The sequence below is a fragment of the Dictyostelium purpureum genome (genome assembly GCF_000190715.1).
Source record: "Dictyostelium purpureum unplaced genomic scaffold DICPUscaffold_357, whole genome shotgun sequence".
Classification (NCBI taxonomy): domain Eukaryota; phylum Evosea; class Eumycetozoa; order Dictyosteliales; family Dictyosteliaceae; genus Dictyostelium; species Dictyostelium purpureum.
Genome location: NW_003519693.1, coordinates 17,416 through 33,952, shown reverse-complemented (window position 1 = coordinate 33,952; position 16,537 = coordinate 17,416). Strand labels below are relative to the sequence as shown.

The 16,537-nt window shown below is 23.3% G+C and overlaps 5 protein-coding genes across 5 annotated transcripts; 3 read left to right on the top strand and 2 right to left on the bottom strand.

The window, feature by feature from the left end:
- Positions 1 to 413: 413 nt before the first annotated feature.
- Positions 414 to 1,628, top strand: DICPUDRAFT_157374 (uncharacterized protein; the record flags this gene model as incomplete). The annotated part of the gene is made up of 2 exons (XM_003292588.1): positions 414 to 1,454; positions 1,533 to 1,628. 2 exons carry the CDS (start codon positions 414 to 416, stop codon positions 1,626 to 1,628), a joined length of 1,137 nt encoding a protein of 378 aa, XP_003292636.1.
- A 408-nt stretch (positions 1,629 to 2,036) lies between these two features.
- DICPUDRAFT_83242 (uncharacterized protein) lies at positions 2,037 to 3,968 on the bottom strand (the record flags this gene model as incomplete). Its single annotated transcript, XM_003292582.1, has 2 exons — positions 2,037 to 3,014; positions 3,099 to 3,968. 2 exons carry the CDS (start codon positions 3,966 to 3,968, stop codon positions 2,037 to 2,039), a joined length of 1,848 nt encoding a protein of 615 aa, XP_003292630.1.
- An 817-nt stretch (positions 3,969 to 4,785) lies between these two features.
- DICPUDRAFT_157372 (uncharacterized protein) lies at positions 4,786 to 6,003 on the top strand (the record flags this gene model as incomplete). Its single annotated transcript, XM_003292587.1, has 3 exons — positions 4,786 to 4,980; positions 5,092 to 5,610; positions 5,749 to 6,003. The coding sequence occupies 3 exons, from the start codon at positions 4,786 to 4,788 to the stop codon at positions 6,001 to 6,003; spliced, it is 969 nt and encodes a 322-aa protein (XP_003292635.1).
- A 5,393-nt stretch (positions 6,004 to 11,396) lies between these two features.
- Positions 11,397 to 13,423, top strand: DICPUDRAFT_157371 (uncharacterized protein; the record flags this gene model as incomplete). Its single annotated transcript, XM_003292586.1, has 2 exons — positions 11,397 to 12,000; positions 12,072 to 13,423. 2 exons carry the CDS (start codon positions 11,397 to 11,399, stop codon positions 13,421 to 13,423), a joined length of 1,956 nt encoding a protein of 651 aa, XP_003292634.1.
- A 329-nt stretch (positions 13,424 to 13,752) lies between these two features.
- DICPUDRAFT_89900 (uncharacterized protein) lies at positions 13,753 to 16,441 on the bottom strand (the record flags this gene model as incomplete). The annotated part of the gene is made up of 3 exons (XM_003292581.1): positions 13,753 to 14,536; positions 14,597 to 15,614; positions 15,688 to 16,441. The coding sequence occupies 3 exons, from the start codon at positions 16,439 to 16,441 to the stop codon at positions 13,753 to 13,755; spliced, it is 2,556 nt and encodes an 851-aa protein (XP_003292629.1).
- Between the last annotated feature and the right edge of the window lie 96 nt (positions 16,442 to 16,537).

Genomic DNA, 16,537 nt, shown 5'->3' with positions numbered 1-16,537 from the left:
TAGTATATATATTTTCATTATTTATAATTTTCGTTTTTTTTTTTGTATGATTTTTTTTTTTTATGTTGTAATATTAAAAAGTAAATTTAAAAAACAGATCTTACATTATTAAATCACTCACACATTAGAATTGTATTGTATAAAAAAAAAAAAAATTAAATAGAACTTAATCACTATTCATTCACCACACATCTCATTCCTTTTTTTTTTTTTTTTTTTTTCAAAAAACTAAAGATATAAATTTTAAATCTTTTTTTTTTTTTTTCTTGTCTCATTTTAATAAAATTTTTTAATAATTTTTTTTTTTTTTTTTAAAAAAAAATAAAAAAATAAAAAATCTTTTTTTTTTTCAACCTTCAATCTAAAAAAAAAAACTTGTGTCATAAAAAAAAAAAAAAAAAACCATAATAATAATGTCAGATATAATGACAACTACAGCAAGTAGTTCAACCAATAAATATAATAATGATGATAGCAAATATCAACCAATAGTTGTTCTTCAATATGACGAATTACCACAAATTAACGTCACCAATTTAAAGAGTTCAGCACAATCCATTCAAGTAGACGATGACTATGATGAAACATACCTTTCAACACGTTCAATTTCAACATATCCCATGCTGCCACATGGTGAAAAAGATGGGGATCCAATAGCCGATAAATTATTTGTTCAAGTTCATAAAAATAGAGCCGTTTTAGCGATTGCAGATGGATGCAATTGGGGAAAGAGACCTGCAATGGCAGCAAAAGACGCAATCGCTGCATTTGCCCAATATTTTAATGAAAGACAGAACGACATCAACTCACTTCAAGACGCTGGTCACTTTTTGTTAAGAGCATTTTGTGAAGCTCATAATAAAATCGTGGAAGGTAAACCAGATATTTGGGAAGCTGGCACAACAACTTTATTAGGTGGTTTAGTACTCGAGTTTGAACAAGCCTCTGAAGATCAACCAAAATGGGGTTTCCTCTGCGCTAGTGTAGGTGATTGCAAAGCTTTTCTCATCTCCCATAAAATGAAACAGGCAATTGATGTAACCAATGGCAATAGATGTAATCTTAGTGATACCAGAGATCCAGGTGGAAGACTCGGTCCATATGTTGGTCAAGGTTGGCCTGATCTTCGTAACTTGAAATTATATTTCACTTTTTGTGAAGAGAACGATATTGCACTTGTTGTTTCCGATGGTGTCCATGATAATTTAGATCCAATAATGTTGGGTAAAACACCTGATGAATTAAACATCAAAGACGTTAAAGGTTGGGAAGAATTAAATCAAGAAGACCTCTTAAGAGAAAAAACTTGTTTCATGAAAAAGTTATTAGAAGAAATGATTTTCCAAGCTTCCCCAGATGCATCTGATAAAGTCATTAATCCATCTGATATAGCTAAAAAAATAATCGATCATTGTTCAAGTGTTACACATAATGCAAGAGAATTTATGCAATCTGTAAGTATTTATAATTAAAAATTTTAAAAATTTGACTAGTTATCTAACTCTTTCATTTTTTTATTTTATTTTATTTAGTATCCAAATAAAAAACAACCAAATGATTATAGAGAGTTCCCAGGTAAAATGGATCATACAACATGCGTAGCATTTAAAGTTGGTTCAAAATTTTAACATCAAAAATATTTAATTAATAATAATAATAATAATAATAATAATAATAATAATAATAATAATAATAATAATAATAATAATAATAATAATAATAATAATGGCAATAAATATAATAAACAATAATAAAAATAAGTAATAATAATTAAAATGTTTAATAACAATATTTAATAATAACAATAATAGGTTTAAATTTTTTTTTTTTTTTTTAAACTTTATATATATTACAGATAAAAAAAAAAAAGAATTTTAAAAAATAAAACAATATTAAAAAAAAAACTAAAAAAAAAAAAACACTAAAAAAATTATAAATAAAAAACAAATAATTAATTAAAAAAATATAAACAGGTTGTAATAAATAACTTTTTTTTATTATTTTTTATTTTATTTTTATATTTTATCTTTATTAAATTAATATAAGTCACCTATTATTTTATCAGAATCAACTAAATTGTGATTCTTAATTGTTTTATCTAATAGTTTTAACATTTTCTTACCTCTTTTTATTGTGTTTTGTACAATTATTTCTTTTTCTTTTTCTGAAATTAAATCTAAATATGGTTTACCTTCAGACCACATTTTTTCAGAGATTGCTAAAAGTCGAGGCCATAGACGTTGATTAAATGAACGCTCTTGTTTTGATCCATCTTTTTCGACTGAATAAACATCACCATTTGGAACCATCTCCCAAGCACAGGCCTCCATACCTATTAATAATTTTGATTTTTGATATGTGCTAATTTCATTCTCTTGATCAAATAAACAATTTGTAAATTTATTGCATGATTGATAAGATGGGTCAAGGTAGTTGCCAAAACTATAGATGAATGGGGTTTTGGTTGTTTTCAAAGTATTGAATTGATTTGGTCCTCTCCAAACTTGAAAGATATTATTGTGATTTAAAATATTTTGAAAACTTTTACTTATTTTATCTTTATTATTAATAGTTTTGAGGGAGTTAATTTCGTCATCACCTATATTATCCATTACATCCTCCCAGAATATAATTCTTTTTTTTGGTAACTTTGATTCGATAATTGGTTTTAAACGATTGAAAAAGAAAATTAAATATTGAGATGTGTCTAAAATATTATGATCTTGAACCATTCTTTTCTTTTGTTCCATATCTTCATCCCAGCACTCTTTTTGAACTTCGTCACCACCAATATGAATATATGGATCGGGGAATAGATCGTTCAATTCGTCGAATATTGCCCCAATAACTGTATATACAAATTCATTTGAAACATCTAATGGTAATGAGTATGTATATTTTCCATTGATTTCATTGTACTTTTTTTCTAAAAATTTAGGGCATTGCGTTGTTAAGTTGTTATATCCTTTCCCCCATGATAATGTATGAGCTGGAATATCTATTTCTGGAATCACCTATGAAAATATAAAATAATTAAAAAATATTGTCTTTAGTATTTTTAATTTTATAGATTATAGTATTACATTATAAATACATACTCTAATACCAACTGATTTAGCAAATTGAACTATATCTTTTACATCTGATTCTTTATAATAGTTATTTTTATTCTTTTTATATTTGATATTATTGTGTATATATCCTAGATGATTAGCGCCTTTTTCTTGTAGTCTTGGATATTCTTTAATTTCGATTGGGAAGGATTGATCATCTGTAATGTGCCAGTGTAAAGCATTCATTTTTAAGAGGGACATTGTAAATATAATTGATTTAATATACTCTGGTTCTAAATAGTATCTGCCACTGTCTATTAAAAGTGATCTAAAGTTTAATCTTGGTCTATCATTTATGTTGAAAGGCAAATTCTTTAAATGAAGTTTCTTATATTCCCCTGGTTTTCCATCAGGTGTGTGGCTTCCTGATTGATCATAATAAACAACAACATAACCTGCCTGAAATAAACTTTTTAATGCATGCATTAAACCAAATACTGAGCTACAAAATATCTTGATGTCATCGAAGCTTGCATAGATTTCATAGTTTTCATTATAACCAAAAGGAACTGTATTGTTATAGGTAGCTTCGTATTCAAATCTTGATAGTGTTGGTGTTTTGTAAATTGATACTGTCTTTTTTGTTATTATTTCATGAAAATCTAATGATATTTCACTTTTCTTATAGGTCATTGGGATTTTTTCTAATAACATTTTATAAAAATTCTTTGATAGATCTTTATCTGCTTTTCTCCATTCCTTATCTTTAAAATCTAAAACTGTTAAACCATCTATCACTATTGATGCTCTAACTTCTGTTCCTGGTATTTGTAAATTTTCGCTGTTCGTACCAACAAAATAACTACTTTTAGGTTTTGGGAATATATAGTTGTAGTTTTCTGATTCATTTAGCATTATATAATTTTCTATTATATATTCATTATAAATACTAAATGATGAACAAATATATATATTAAATAATATTATTAAAAATTTTATAAATATTTTTATTTTTATACTCATATTTTATTTAAACCTATGTGTGTTATTATTTGATAAAAAAATTAAAATTTTAAAAAAAATAAATGAAATATTTATTTTTAATTAAAAAAAAAAAAACAAAAAATAAATTAAATATTTTTTAAAAAAATTATATATTTTTAACCCACCCACTTTCTCAATTTTAAATAAATAAAATCATAGGAATGATTTTTTATAATTATTTTAAATAGAATAAATATGAATCACTGTAATGATACTCTAAAATCATAAATTAAAGAAAAAAAAAAAATGTTTTTTTTTATATATTAATTTTTATAAACATTGTTTTTTCATTTTTAAAAACATATAAAATAAAATATTTTAAAGTATATTGGTTAAATCTAAATTGAATTGAAATAAAAACAAAAATATATATATATTATTATAAATAAAAACTAAAAAAAAAATTTAAAGATTTTTCTATTTTGGGAAAATTAGTTTTTTTAAAAACTTTCCTGTTTTAGAATTTTATTTTAAAATTTTTTTTTATATAATTTTTTTTTATTATAATAGGTAAAAGATTTTGTTTTGTTGTTTAATAAATTTAATTTTAATAAAATTAAATTATTTATAATTTTTTATAAAACTAATTTTCTTTTTTTTTTTTTTTTTTTTTTTTTATAAATCAATATAATAATAGTAAAATAATAAAACAATTATTTATATATATAAATAATATATACAATATAAAATGTCAACAACTCAACATAAATTAAATAATCATAGCCCAATACATAAAAAGGGTATGAGTGATAATCTTGAAAAAATAGTAACCAGTATGAAAAATCCACTACAATTTCTTCAGCAACCAATTTCAAATTCGACAATAGTTTTACAAAAAGTTAAAATTTTAGATACAGATATATCAATCGAAGAGGGTTTTTCTGTAAGTGTTTTTAATTTATTTTTATTTTTATATCAATATCAATATTAATAAAAAAATGTTTTTTTTTTTATTTTTTTTTTTTATTTTGTTAAATTATTTAAATTTTTTCAGACTATTATCAATCAATTATCAGCACCAGTATTTGATAAAAAAGAAGGTAAATTTATTGGTATCATAGATTTAAAACACTTTTTAAGCTATATACTTTATAAATTACCATTCCCACCAACAGGTGAATATGTTTCAAGCTCAATAAAAGAAATGGACTTGTTCCCATTCCACACTTTAGATAAAAAGTCATCAATCCTTCAGCTATTGAAATATTTCGATTCTGGTGTTCATAGAGCATTTATTTTAAATGAAAACAAACAAATAGAAATGATTAGTCAATTGGATATCTTAAAATGGTTTAAAGATAATTCACAGGAATTTGGGGAACTTAAAAACAAGGATGTCCTTTCATTGGACCGTAGCTATAATTTACATAGTTTTTCCAAAGTTCACTCTATTAATCAATGCGAACCAGTATTCAAGGCTCTTCAAGATATTCAAAAATATAAAATATATGGTATGCCAGTAGTAGATGATAAAAACACAATTGTTGGTAATATTTCAATTCACGATATCAAAGTATGTAAACTCATAGGCATATAGATTAGTTTTTAAAAACAAAATCATAAAAATATTTAATTAATATATTTTTAATATATATTAATTAAAAATTATATGATTCTAACACTTTTTCTATTTTTAAAATAACAATTTTAGTATGCTTCAGAAAATTTAGATAGATTAGCATTGCCATTGAACATGTATATAAAAGAAAAGCCACCTGTAACTTGTGAAAAAACCACCACACTCGCCGAGTTATTCAACATATTTTTAAATCATAGAATCCATAGAGTTCATTTAGTAGAAAGTGGTAAACCAATAGGTATCATTACAATTACAGATATAATTTCAATGATATATAATTATACCATATCCAATAGTGACAATAAATCATCATCAATTCAAATGTAAATTTGACTATTTAAATAAAAAAAAAAATAAAAAAAAAGTAGAAAAAAAAAAAAGTAATAAAAAAAGATATAAAGTAAAGTAAATAAAGAAAAAAAAATTATTTTTCCTCCAATTCATTTTCTTATTATAATCTTTTTATTTGTTTGTTAATTTATTTATTTATTTTTTATTTTTTTTTATTATCACACTTTTTTACAATTCCCATCACATAAAAATACCCGTTTTCCACACAACCCATTATATGAAACCATAATTTAATTAATAAATTAAAAAAATTAAAAGATTATCATAAAAATAAAAATTAATATTTCTATATAAATATAATTAAAATTTTAAAATGGGTTGTTCTAAATGGTGTAAGTGAGTTAGGTTTACTTATAAATGATGTTATATCTCAATATGGAATACAGTAAATTAAAAAAATGGAAAATAGTTAAATATTTTAAAATGGGATTGAAGATGGTGTCTAGTATGATGTTACATAAACTAATAGTAAGAAATTGAATATCATATTTCGTATTTTATATATATAACTTGCAACAAAATAAATGCATTAATAAATAGATATATATAAATTAATATATAAAAATAAATAGTAAAAAAATTAATTTAAAGTGGGTGTGTGTGGTTGAGTGTGTTTAATTTACATGCACTCAAAAGCACAGCAGAATATCTATTAAAAAACACCGCACTTAACACACATACACACGCATACGCACACATTATAAAAAAACACATATAAAAAGTTCACACTTACTCTCACCCATATTTTTTATGAACTATAAATAAAATATTCACCCATTCATTAGTAAAATATTATATAATAAAAAAAGTTATCTTTGGGTGTGGTAATAAAAGTTGTTGGTTTTCTTTCAATATTGTTTAATTTTTAACGACCCTAATACACACAAAATAAATATTAATTATTAATTAAAATATTAATTATTTCAAAAACACATTCCTATGTTGTTGTGTTTTTTCAATTAAAAAACAAAAAAATGAAAAGAAAAAAAAAAATAAAAAAAGAAAAAAATAAATAATATAAAAAATAATTCTAAACAATACCTTTCATTGTTTAAATAGGAATGCATCAATAATTATATGTATAAATATAGAATATTTTTGAAAGACACCCAAAAAGAAACTTTTTTTTTTTTTTTTTTTCTTAATTTATTTTTTTTATTTTTTTTATTTATTCAATTGTTCATTTAAATTAAAAAAATTTAAAGTAGGAAAATCACACAGATTTATAGGTGCGTAGATGTAAATATATTCAACAATAAATAATAATTGTATTTAATAAAAATATAATTTTGTTGTTATAACCTTTCTAAATCTAATCAAGAGACATAGTTAATAGTCAATTGTTAATTGGAGTTACATCCTATTTTATCTAGATTATTTTTAGACACTATATATAGTTATTGTTACTGTTCTATATTGTTGTTTTTGTTAATTAATTATACTCTTGTTATTATTAATTTTTGTTAATAATAATAATTTAAATTATTTTTTATATTTTAATCCTTTTTTTTTTTTTTTTTTTTTATACAAATAATATTTTTATATTTTTCCCATTTCTCGATTCTCTTTGTATTTTTATTTAAATACCTTATTATTTGAAAAATATAAAATTCATTTAAAATAAATAATAAAAAATATTTGTTTTTAAAGGTATGGATTTAAATTTATATTTTAAATTAATTTTACTTATTTTTATAAATATAATTGTCACACTAAATTTCACACAAAAATAAAAGAAAATTAAAATCAATCAATAAAAAAAAAAATAAATAAAATAATCAAACACAAAAGCAATCTTTAATCATTTTTTTTTATATTTGTTTCCAATAAATATTAATCTTATATTTTAAACTATAAATATTATCTTCAATTGTCTTGTATCATTAAAAAAAACACTATCTCACATACCAAAGATAATACTTCACCTGAACACCCACACATTATTTTTTTTTTCCTATCCAAATCTTCAATATCATATATAATTATTTTTATTAAAATCTTTTATTGGATATTATTATTTGAATAGTTTTATTTATTTTTTTATTTATTTATTTAATAATTTGTTTACCCAGTTTGCAAATCATAATATGATGTAATATTATAACAAAAAATTCTATTTATGAAAAAAACATAATCTGCTCATATATCTTGATTCTTTTTTTTATAATTATTTATTTAAAAAAAAAAAAAAAATTCTATTTTCACCCAATTAACACACACTCCCAAATAACACATATCCCTATTTTTTTTTTTATTTATTAAAATTAGTATCATTTAATATAATTTGTTTGATGTTTTTTTTTAATATTTGTTTTTTTTATTGTTACTTTTGTTTTTTTAATAGTTTTGTTTATACACAAAATCAATTTTCAATCTTTTGTTCACCCCCAAAAATTTATTTATATTAACAATATTAAAAAAACAAACAACAACAAAAAAAAACAACTGTGTGTTAAAATTTTTACGGTATATACCATAAAGTTCTATATCGATGGAGCGAAATTTTACCTATTAAAATTGTCATTTTTATCTAAACAATTACCGCAACAAAAAACAACAACACACACTACCCCACCGACCACATTTAAAGTGATCACACAGTATTCTCTCACTCACACAAAAAAACTAATATTACCCCTTTCAATCCACACAATTACCCAACACTTAATTTTTGTCTTAATGATAAAAATAATAATAATAAAAAAAAGATATTCGTTGTTTAATTCCTTTAATTTTACATACAGATAGGAAAAAAAATAATGATAATAAAAAAAAGATTGAAAAACAATTTCTCATATTATCAAAATAGTTGGGTGTTTGTTTGTTAAACATAATTATATTTTATTAAATTTTTTTATTTATTTATTTTTTTATTTTTTTTTTTTTTACTTTCCACAGAGAGTGTGTTGTTTGTTATTATTATATAATAATTTCTTTTATTGTTAATATAAATATGAAATAATAGTTATTTCATATTGTATACAATTATAATAATAAATAAATAATATAATAATTTTTTTTTTTTTTTTTTTTTCAGGCTATTATTATTAAAAAAAATAATTAATAAAATTATTTTTTAATAAAAAACCAAATAAAATACATTAATTTTATTTTATATTATGCATATATTAGTTTTAGTATTTAAGGGATATAAAATAGACAATTATTTTTTAAATGAAATTATTTACCGCATTAAAAACCAATTTTTTTTTTTTTTTTTTTTTTTTTTTTTTTTTTTTTTTTTTTTTTTGGGGGGTACTTAAAAGGCGGAATAAAAATATTTATATATAATATTTATTTATTTATTTAGTAGAGATAGAGTGATTAATTCTAACTCCCATATAGTATTTCTCACCACATTATTATTTTTTAAAATTTTTTTTTAAACAAAAATTTACTCTATGTATGTATTAACACTCCATCACCCTCCCATCACACACTACACACAATTTTTTCCTCTTTTTATCACTCACATTTTCTTACCAACACCAAAATAAATAGTTTATAACAAAAAAAAAATTGATTTAGGATCATATTTTAATATAATCATATAAATATATATTTAAATATGAATACTTTTAAAAAATATTTATTTTTTAATGTATACCTTAACAATATTAAATCACATTTGTGTTGTTGTTAATAAATAAATATATTTGGTTATTAAAAACATTTTTTTTCCTTATTTTTTTATTCAAATTTTTTTTTTTTTTTTCTTAAAGAAATAATAATTATAAGATAATATGTTTCAATATTTATGATCTACTACTTGTTGTATAATTTATTTTAACTTTAATTGTTGAGGTGTGGGTTTCATCAAAATTAAATTATTAAAAAATACATACAGCAATTTAATTTTGATTATAATTTTTTTTAATTTATATTTAAATTTAAATTTAATTTAATTTTAAATATTTTTATATAAATATTTCATTTCCTTTCATTCTATGATATGATATATTTTCATTTAAAAATTAAATTGTCTTTTTAAAAATACATAATTTTTTAAATAATATATTAATAAAATATATCATCACTGTATAATCATAATCATATAATAATAATTATAAAATAAATAAATAAATCCTATAGTTTAAAATTTAATTTTATTATAACCATCATATTAAAAACTCACCTCTTATTAATATAATTAATAATTTTTTTAATATTAAATATTAATAGATTCATTTATTTTTTATTTTATATAATAATTATTAAAAATATACAGCATACCCATAATCCTTATTATATATCCTATACTTTTGAGTTTTTTTCGTATGTGCATACATTTTTTTTGTTTTGTTTAGTTTTATTTTATTTTATTTTGTGTTGTTTTTAAAATAAAACAATTTATTATTTAGGGTTTTATAATTTCTTATTTTATTCAAATAAATGATTTAATAGCAACAAAAAAATAAATATAAAATAAAATATTAAATCATTTTATGCCACCATATAATTATTGTTTTCATCAGTAACAAATAAACACACATACACTAAATAAAATAAAATAAAGATAATTGATAAATCACATAATAAATAAATCAAAAAATAGTGTTCGTGTTGACGATTGTGTTAAAAAAAACAATCATTCTACAAAAAAAAAAATAGAAACTTTACTAGACTTTGTAAAACGTCCCTTTTTCCATACAATTATTTCTTTTTATTGTATATAGATATAAAAAATCTAAATCTTTACTTTTTTTTTTTATTTTTTATTTTTTTTAATAAATTATTATTTTTCTCATCAGTATTTAATTATTTCTTTTTTTATATTTTATTATTTTAAAATTTCAAATCCACATTTAATTTAAAAATAACTATTACTACAATTATAATCAATCACACCCATAAAAAAAAACTTATGTTTATATAAAAAAACGTTTATATACTATAATTTATCATATCACACCACACCCTACTCATTTAATAACACAAAAAAAAGATAGTACACTACAACTCTTTATTTATATAAAACTATTTTTAACACATTTAAAAAATCATATATGGTTTTTTTTTAATAGCATATCATTTATTAATTTAACCCCCATAATAGTATATAATTATATTATATAATTATTTTAAAATTTTTTAAATTTCCAGTTTATCCATTTTATATTTTTATTGTTTAAATAAACAATATAAATTTAAAAAAAAAAATTATAAAAAACATCATTATTATTTTAAAATAATATTATTTATTATTTGTTGTACTATTATAATTTTAAAAAATATCTTTTTTATTTTTTTTGTCATTTCTAAAACTAAAGTATTAATAATAAAATATTTTTATTTTAAATTGTAGAAAAGAATATTATTTATTTAAAAAATTTGTATATATAATAAAAAAGAAAATATATAGAAAAAAAATGGCAACTGCTGTTTCATCATCATATAATGATATCCATTTAGAAACTATTCAAGAAATACCCTCAGCCTCATGTTCGACATCCTGCTCATCAAATTCGACATCATGTTCATCAAATTCACCATCACCATCAATGAGAAATTCAAATAGAAACTTACATAAAAAAGGACAAAAAATAGGAAATTATATATTAGGTAAAACAATTGGATCAGGAACTTCAAGTAAAGTAAAAATCGGTACTCATATTCATACAGGTAAACAATATGCAATCAAAATTACAAAACCAAAAAGAATTAAAGAAAGAAAAGAAATTGAAAGAGAAATATCTATTTTAAAACGTTTAAAGCATGATAACATAATTCAACTACATGATGCAATTTATGACGACGAAGCTGGTAAAATATGTTTAATTTTAGAACTTGTTTCTGGTGGTGAATTGTTTGATTATATTGTAGCAAGAGGTCGTCTAAGTGAAAAAGAGGGAAGAAAGTTTTTTAGACAAATGTTATGTGGTTTAATATATTGTCACTCAAATATGGTTTGTCATAGAGACTTAAAGTTAGAAAATTTATTAGTTGATGATGAAGGAAACGTTAAAATTAGCGGTAAATATTATATTTATATTTTAAAAAATAATTTTAAAATTTTTTCTTTATATTAATTTTAATTTATTTAGATTTTGGTTATAGTAATATTGTAAGACCCGGTAATTTATTATCTACTTTTTGTGGTTCACCAGTTTATGCACCACCAGAAATTTTATTAGAGAAAAGATATAATGGAACAGAGGTTGATATTTGGAGCATGGGTGTAATACTATATGCAATGGTTACTGGCCAATTACCATGGACTTTAACTGACGGTGTACAAGTAGAAGGTATGGATCGTTTGTTAAGAGGTGAGTTTAAATACCCATCCCATGTAATTTTAAGTGATGACGTTAAAGAATTAATAAATAGAATGATTGTCGCAGAACCATCTGAAAGAGCTACATTGGATGAAATTAAAAGTCATATATGGGTAAATAAAGGTTTTTCAATGGAACCTGATCAAGAGTATAATAAAAAAATTTCAGATCGTTTAGAAAAAGAACAACAACAAGCATTATTACAACAACACGAAGGTACAAAATCACCAAGACAACCATGTTCAGAATCACCATATATGAATGGTGCCAATAAACCATCGCTATTCCAAAGCTCACCAAATTTAACCTTACCAACAAAACTTACTTCTCACAATAGCAATAATAATATAATTCAAACCAATAATGATAAATATTTATCACCAAATAAACCATCACAATTTAGCTCCGCAATTTGTTTAGATGAAAAAAAAATAAACAGCACACCATCTTCACCTCATTCAATATCACCACAATATACATCACCACAATTAACTTCACCAACTCCATCAGCCTCAACTACTCCACCACTTTCACCATTATCAGTCAGTGGTCAAAGAAGTCCTCCAACTACACCAAATTTTAAAACAAGTTTATTTCATAATATTTTTAAGAAAAAACAATCAAATTTACATATAAATCAAAATCACAACAATAGTAACTCTCATAGTGATATCAGTGTTTCAGTTAATAATTCCCCAACAATTAATGGTGGTCAACAATCGATTGTTGACAATGCATCTGCAAACGCTCCAATATCAAAAAGAAGATTCAGCTTAGAAGATATAGTTAAAGTAATAACTAGAAATAAAAACAAGAACCCAAAAATTAGAACTATGAGAGGTCCATTTACCAGTGGAACCACAACAAGAAAAACACCATTGGAACTATTCTCTTTAATAGAAGAAAATTTAAATTCAAATAATATAGTTTTCAGGAAGAATTGTTATGTATTTGATTGTAAACATATTGGCACTTTAAATAATGAAACAATCAATTTTGAAATCGAAATTTGCAGAGTAAGCGGTATGGATATGTATGGAATCAAATTTAAGAGACTGTATGGTGATGCCTGGTGTTATAGTTCATTATGTAAACAAATTGTCAATGGTTTAACATTATAAAATCATAATAGGAGTTTTATAATATAATTTTTTTTAATAATAATTAAAAAAAAAGAAAAAGAAAAATAATCAAACATATTTTTTTTTAAAAATAAAATTAAGCGCGGTAAAATTAAATATTTAAATAATATTTAATTATAAAATAAAATTAAAAATATATAAAATACTATATTATTATTAATATATTTTAATCGAAAGCCTTTTTTTTTTTTTTTTTTTTTTTTTTAAAAATAAATATATATTTTTAAATAAAATAAAGTTTTAATTTTATATTATTTATTATTTAATGTTTGATTGGATTATAAAAAATATTGGTATACTATTTGAAACTATTTTTTAGTTTCTGGTGAAAAGAAGGGCTTGGTATTATTGCTATTATTATTATTTGCAAGTAGTTTTTCATTTAAAGCGATTTTTTGGCTAACTGTGAGTACTGATGGTGATGAAACTTTGGGTGATGATGGAGGAGGTGTTGATGGTAATGAGCCAAATCCGCTATTGCTACTGATCGAAATATCACTATTTGGTAATTTTGATGGTTTAATAGTTGAGTCTTTTGGTGTCGATAGGTTTAATGCAGATCTCGATTTTGGTGTATTGGGGGCAGATGAACTACCAGCATTGGTGGGTGATATAGAGCAATCATCTTTAGTTTGATTAGCAATAGCTGCTGTACTGGTATTAGGGTTTGGGATAACTGTGGTACTTTTTAAAGTAGGAACAAATTTATTAACAACTATATTTGGGGAAGATATGGTTCTAACTGGTGGTGGTGCAGATTTTGATGGTGGTTTATTAACAATACTACTATTCGTTGTTGATTGTAATAATGGTGAGATTGATTTAGCTGGTTGTGAAATTGATGATTTTGGTGGTGAATTTGAAACTGTTGCTTGATCAGAAAATGTGACACCTTTTTTAACTGATGGAGTTGGTTTGGCTTTGCTGGCTAATTCAACTGGTTGTGGAGGTGGTTTATTTGGTGGCCTATCAAAACCACCAGATTGGCTTAATAAATTACCAAGATTTGGTTGTGATTTACTGTTATTTAAAAATCCGATTGTTGGTGGTATTGGTGTTGTGGATGTTGTGGGTGTTGGTGTTGTCATTGGACTTGGTTTTACAGATAGTTTATTTGGAATAGATGAAGGTGGTGGACTTGTTCCATATGACTCTTCAACCTCTACAACTGTATAGTTTGTAAAAGTTCTTTTAGGTGGAGGTGGTTTTGATTTAAAGTTCGAATTTGAATTTAAAGTTGCATTTGGAGTTGGGGTTATAATTGGATTTATATTAGTTTTATTATTATTATTTAAATTTGATATTGGTGGTGAAGGTGAAGTTGGTTTGCGTGGAGGTATTTGTGGTTGTGCTGTAGGTTTTCTAAAGGCTTGGTAGCTGGAGTTTGCTGGTTTTGGAGGAATTGGAGCTAATGGAATCGTATTTGGATTTCTTGGAGCTGGAAAGGTTGAATATTGTGGGTTTGCTTGTGGTTTTCTAAAAGGAGGTTTTGGTGGTGCAGTTTTACCATAAGGTAAGGTTGAGCCTTTTGGTTGTGGTAATTGTCTTTGAGGTGGTTGTTGTTGTGAAGGTGATGGTAATGGTGATGGAGAAATTTCTGGATCAAACAATTGTCTTGACATCGGACGAGTTAAAGTTGAAATGGCATAAACTTGATTATTACCACCAGATACTCTTGGGCTTAATAAAATAGTTCCTCTCTTTTGTAATGGACGAGAAGGTGGACGTGGTTTTAATGGCGAGGTTGAAGTTAGGGTGTGTTGAATAGAAACTCTTGGTGAGCCCTCCGAGCTTGCTGGATCTAAATAATCGATTGTGGTAGTGTCAATTGGTTCTCTTGGTACAATTGATTTTCTATAAGCCTTGGCAACACTATCATCCCTAAATACTTCATTAAAGCATTCCAATAAATATTTGATGACTGTTGATTGTGCTTGAATATTATTAAATGATTTCATAGGATCGACTGAATATAGTGTATCTGGATCTTTTAGTAATGTTGCTCCAAAAATAATACTAAGATTTGCAATAGTCATTTTATTAACTTCACTCTTTTTATCTACTTGTAATAAAAATTCTAATAATTTTTTTAATAAACAAAGGTTTGCTGGAGGTAATGATAATACCAATGTTCTTAATCCTACAATATATTTATCTTTTGTTCCTAATTCTATAATAATTTAGTTTATGGGTTAATTAAAATTAAAATTAAAATAGAATATGGTTAATATTATGCTACTTACTTGGTATTTCGATTGCTTCGTTATAATAATCGTATGGAATTAATGGCTCTGGTAATTCTTTAAAAAATGTGGAAATCAAACCACAAATATTATATGGAATTAAGACATCACTGAAATCTACTTCACCATCTTCAATTCTAAATTTTAATAAACTAACTTCTTTATTACTACCGGGTACTCTAAAAAGACCTTCTGAATCTAAATGCTTTAATAAATACTCGAATGCTTTTGATAATACAAGTGGTATACCTTGTGGCTGTAGAGGATATAGGGTTTGTAATTCCTCTGGACTTAAACCAAACTGTGGATGCTTTAAACGATGAACAACAGTATTACCATATTTTGATTTTGAGAATGTAAAATCTAAATTTCTAAGATAGTCCCATGCATTTTTTAGAGTTTCTTTTCTTGACGATGTTGAACCATCCTTCATACTTCCACCTCTTGAATCGCCCCTAGAGTGGCCTCTAGAATGACTCTTTGAATGGCCTCTTGAATGATTTCTTGAATGCTCTTTATTATTACTTGTTGATTGAGGTTCATTTATAACCACTGTATTTTTTCTTGCATTTGGGGATAGATGATTTTCTAAATCATATCGTGGAGCCTGAATTGCTGGTGATACATTATCTGGTGCAACTAAAATATTATCTCTTCTTAAATCATCTGGTGATGGTCTTTTCTTTAAAAAATTGGTTAAAAAATCGACTATCTTTTTTTTAATTGAAGGTTGTTGCTGTTGTTGATCTTCCATTTTAAACAAGTGTGTGTGGAATATATTAAGGGTTTTTTAATAATAATACAATTTTTAAATAAATAAATAAATAAATAATAAACAATAAATAAATAA